The sequence below is a fragment of the Solanum stenotomum genome, chromosome 2 (genome assembly GCF_019186545.1).
Source record: "Solanum stenotomum isolate F172 chromosome 2, ASM1918654v1, whole genome shotgun sequence".
Taxonomy (NCBI): domain Eukaryota; kingdom Viridiplantae; phylum Streptophyta; class Magnoliopsida; order Solanales; family Solanaceae; genus Solanum; species Solanum stenotomum.
This window is the reverse complement of record NC_064283.1, coordinates 56,026,834-56,032,103: the sequence shown is the minus strand read 5'-3', so window position 1 is coordinate 56,032,103 and position 5,270 is coordinate 56,026,834. Positions and strand designations below refer to the sequence as shown.

The 5,270-nt window shown below is 36.6% G+C and overlaps 1 protein-coding gene across 1 annotated transcript in view; it reads right to left on the bottom strand.

The window, feature by feature from the left end:
- The window catches only part of LOC125856725 (DNA-directed RNA polymerase V subunit 5A), a 6,460-nt gene extending 1,420 nt beyond the window's left edge, over positions 1-5,040 (bottom strand). Inside the window, exons 1-3 of the mRNA XM_049536347.1 lie at positions 4,709-5,040; positions 904-1,080; positions 128-241 (exon numbers count right to left, since the gene is read on the bottom strand). Coding sequence (XP_049392304.1) covers positions 128-241; positions 904-1,080; positions 4,709-4,975 — 558 coding nt within the window. The 5' untranslated portion in view covers positions 4,976-5,040. The remainder of the gene's footprint in view (positions 1-127; positions 242-903; positions 1,081-4,708) is intronic.
- Between the last annotated feature and the right edge of the window lie 230 nt (positions 5,041-5,270).

Below are 5,270 nucleotides of genomic sequence, written 5' to 3'. Positions count from 1 at the left end.
GCTAGAAATCAAGCTTTAGTAGAAAGTTGCGGTTAAAAAGATACACTAAGGAGATACAATATACAATTGACAATTGTACTGATATACAGGCATGTTTCTGAAAATTCAAAGGCTGTCAAAGGCAAACCTGCTTCTCTTCCAAGTTGTACTTCTTCAACAGCTTCTCCTTCTCAGTGTCGGTCAACAACTCATGCCTTGGCTTTAAAACATGTTTTGTGATGTTGACAAGTAAATCTGTGATCTGAAAGAGGAATAGGAGCCAGACGCTTAGTATATTTCTGAGACGTAACGGTTATTGCTTGCATAAAATTCACTTATATTCCTGAATTAAAGCATTTTTAGGCATTTCCTACTATTAATAAGCGAAGGAAAATAAACTTTGACCAAATACAACAGAACCTTCATCAGATGGAAAAATGGAGACTGGGAATTGTCTTGGCAAAAATAAATAACAGGAGCAAATAACCAAGTAAATGTAGCTCCTTCTAAGCCAGACAAGGAAGAATTTTTCAATTTTTTCCTTATTTCACAGGTGACATTAGAAACATTTGGAAGTCCACAGAACATTGGAAATGCTTTATGTTTCATATACATTTTCGTTAGTTTTAAGAATCCAACATTCTTCATCAAGAAGAACAACTTTTAAATAATCCAAGCAACTAAAAGAGACTTCAAATGGGGAAAGCCATTTTGAACATACACCTATCAGGATTTTCTTTCTACATTCTAAGGTAAATGCCAATGATAACAAATCATTATTCATTCTGAGATCTAGCCTCACTTGGCAGGCATATTTAAAGCAAATGCAGAACACAAATAACCTAATAAGTAATTAAGTACCCTGTTTTATTCCCTGTACTTGAACTGTTCACCAAAAACATCAACAAGAAACACATAATTTACCTGGAAAATTTCAACTTTAAATGAGAAAAGCTCCACAGCTTTCATAGCTGGATTAGTCATTTGATTTTGAATGACCAATATCAGCCGACTTAAAGATTCCTTGTTCATTATTTGAGTTAAAATGCTGCGGATGACATTCACTTTCACGGCATTTGGTCCACAGAAGATGACCAAAACCTGCGACCAGTTCAAATATATAAGACGTTAATAAATCTATGAGGCACATGCATGTTCTTCATTAGAGACCATCTTCCAAAATGCTTAGGCATCTACCCAGTTAAGGCAACAACGACTTTTTTGGCTTCTTAAATTTTGATGATTTGAGTTTCCATATGTTTTATTGAACCCAGACAAGCCTCCAAATTTCCATAAGAAGACTTATGGATACGTAGAACGCATTCTCTTCACATAAGATCTAATAGACATAACAGAATTGATGCGCTTCCAGCACTGATCAACAATAAATTTGAAGATACATGAACCCAAAAGGAGAAATTTGGATATGGAGCTCAGAAATGAGCTGTGCAAAGTACAAACAACCTCTCAAAAGACTATGCAAAAATCTAAAGCATAATTCTACATCTAGGTTTTCCCTACATCAAAGTTCATACCCCATTACAAGAATTGGCTTAACCATCTTGTAGTGCAATCACCTTTATCAGACACAGTACCCTCACTAGTATCCTAGAATTTCAAACATTATGCTATCTAGAGTTGATCCATAAGTTTCTAAATGAAAATACTAGTCATAAAAAGCTGTCAATCAAGCTTTAGTTTAGGAAGTGCTTCTAATTATAACCGAAGTATTGTTTCTAACATATAAAATGACACAGTGAAAGATTTGTCAAAAAAAGTGACACAGTGAAAGTAACTTGAAAGCGTTATACTTAAGGCATCGAAAAGAGAAGTAGTAGGCATCAATACTACTAGCTAGGCTGATTCAACGCGCTGACAGAACATGTTAATCATCTACAGAAGTTGCAAGTTTCATCTTCACATTCCACCCTTTTCTATCCAAGATTTGAACATATTTTTAGAAGAAAAACACATAGATAGCCCCTCAAAGTTGCCACCAATTTTCATCTAGGCACTTTAACCGAGATCTTCACCGACTTAACACTAGCACTTCAGCTAATGTGTGCAAAATTAAACACTTAAGTGACAATCAGCAAAAGACACAAAATGTGTCAGATTCACTCGCGTGTGACATGGATAATGAATGAATGGAAGGACGACACGTGGCCTCTGCCCTAATTTTAAAAAAATAGAAAATTTATTTTCAGAAACTGTCCCCCCACCACCTCAACTGTCCTCAAGCTAGTTCGTCTTCTTCAATGGTTCAACCCCACCCCTCCCCATTTGTCTTCTTTCCTAGTTCCATTCATCTACTTTCTTCAACCAAAAAAGAAAAGATAACATCCGCACTTACTAAGCTAAGGTTCCTTCTACATAAATAAATAAAACAGAGAAGAACGCAGCAAAATAAGAGTTGAAGCTTATAAAAAAGACAACCACCGAACAACATCAGAGTTGTTTATGCAGTTTTAGTGATTTGGATTAAATTTATAGTCAACCAGCATTCGGTTTACTTTTCATCACTGCAAGAGAAAACAAGAGCACCATTCAGATCTCTTTCATTCTCTCTCTCACGTCTCTACCATTGCAACAACATACCTAGTGTGATCCTATAAGTGGGCCTCACGTCTCTACCATTAAAGTAAACAACTTGATATCTCCAATCCATCTTCACAGCGAACAAGCATAGTGTTCATTTGTGAAAGCAAAGTTCGATTTGAAGCCCATGTGAAGAGGTAACTGATGATGAGCTTTATGGATTAATTGGTTAAAGAGGATTGGAGACCGAGCGCGGGAAGGAGGCGGAAGATGAAGGTGAAAAAGCTGGGGGATAATTCAATTGAGAATGGGAGATACGAAGGAGAAGGGTTTTCTTTTACGATTAAAGGCTTCCATGTTAGCCTTCTCAAAAAAAGGCTTCAATGTTAGCATAAGAAAAACACCCAGACACTTCTTCCCAGTGAAACTCACGCTATTTGTCACTTTAGAGCTATGTTTTTAATAGGTACATATTAATTGAACTTGGAGTGCTTAATAGGTAAAGGGCATAGTTAAAGTATCTAAATGAAAATTGTCGTCAACCTTTTTTCTTTCGATGAAGTGATTTCATTTTTAAGAAAAGCATCAAGAAGATGCATTGGTTACAAGATGTGTCATTGAAGCTTACAAAAAAAAAACTGGCTTCTATAGGAAAACTGACTAAGCCAGAGCTACTGAAGTCCAGCTGTTAATCTGGACTATTCACTGAGGACAACCTAGAACAGAAAAATAAACTAGCAATACATTTAGCCTTTAAAGAATCTATGGGAGTTGAGACCCCATCAAAACATCTCATATTCCTTCGTAACCAAATAAGCCAAAAAATGCAAACAGGAATCATTCTCCAGATATTCGTGATGGATTTCTCAACTTTCCACAAACAACAAGACCTGTATGCTTCCCTTACTGATTTAGGAGTGACCCATTTGAGGCCAGAAATGCACATAAACATGCTCCAAAAGTCAAAGGCAACTTCACAATGTAGAAAAAGATGGGCAGGAATTTCAGCTTCTCTTTTTACACATATAACATCTGTTGGATAGCTGAATTTTCCTTTTCATCAGGCATGTCTCCTTCAGAACTGTCCAGGTGAAATAAATGACCTTGGGTGGAAGTTTAGTTCTCCATATAAGCTTCTAAGGACAATTATCTACCATTTGATTCTGAGCACAGAGAGATAAGTATCCTATCTGGACTGATTATTGGCCATCTGTTTTTTCCCCCATCTGATAGTGTCTACTTCCTGCTCATGGATTGTGTAGCTCCCCAGTCTGGCCAGCAAGTTAAGAAGATTATCTATTTCCCTATCCTGCATATGCCTTCTGAAAATTTCCCAATCCAGCTCATGCATATGCTTTTTTTACAATACTTTAAGGGACCGTCTATATATTTGGCCTTTTAGAATAGATGTAATCTCAAGAAATACACCAGTAGATCAGTCATTTCATGAAACAGGTCAAATCACGTCATACAATGAACATTTTCCATAAAAAAACTCTTGAATTGTTTCGAATCCGGCTCTAATATCAATTTCTCTTCCTCACTAAAGGGTTAAACATTCAATTAAATGCTCCCTCCGACAGAAAAGAGAATGACGGGGTCCCTCACTCCAAGTATGTGAATGAGAGCATCTAATACTCGGGGTGTGGATTCCCACATGGATTCCTCAATTTTTTCGAAAACAAATTGACATATTCAGAAACTATAGATAAAGTAACATGGATCAAAATCTCTCTTAATAGAATGTGAATAAAATCATTCTTAAAAAGAATGTTAAGAAAAGATTTAACCCCCATCTATAGGAACAATGTCACAAAACTGGGAGAAGAAGTACAAGTTAAAAGCAGCTTCTCCCAATATCATCTATTATCATCCATATAACCAAGAACAGAAAAGGACATTTCCCCAACAAAACCACCCCAACCACAAATGCAGCTTGCTTTCAAGATATTATTACTTTGTGGGTACCCAGGCCAGCTTTCATAAACCTCGACTAATACACCGGGCACCATCTCCCTCCCACCAACACAGGTGCCAAGTAGCTTTGGCAAACGAGATTTACGCAGATAGGAGAAACTTGCTTTGAAGTAATCAACCAAACATAAAAAGCTTAATCATTCCCCAAAAAGATTTCAACTTTAGACAAAAATAATCAGTAAAAAGAGACGATTTCAAAAAAGGGGTAACTAACCTTATTGGTTAGGTCATTCCTGTGCATTGCGGAAACTCTTAGGCGCTCAACATCAGGTGTTTGACCATATTTTTCTCTGAATTCTTGAAGTGTAGTGTCGATTTCTGAATTGGGTATTGCAAAACCACGATCTTTAAGCATTTCGAGTATGGTTCTGCGAGCAAGAAAGTATCTGTGACTTTCAACTGTACCATCATCAACGAAGCTAGCTAAACAAGTGCCCAAATTGTCCCCATCAACATCCATCGCTAACCCATTAAGATCCATCTTGCTCTGCTCTTCTCTTCTCTTCTTCTTTGATTTTTCAGCTATGTTCGTTCGAGGGGTTTTGCCTTAAGAGTTAAGAGTGAAGACTGTCATAGTATATCTTTTAAAATGAATAATTCTTTTTGGTGACAAGGAAAATCACACTTGTTATTCTTTAGGTGCACATAGGGTAAAACTCGCTTTTATAAATAGCTCGCAAATTATATAAGAGAGGTAACATATTTTTTAAAATGAATAATTGGGTACTATGGTGCCGTTGGGTCATGTGATATGAAGTCATAATTTGAAATCATGA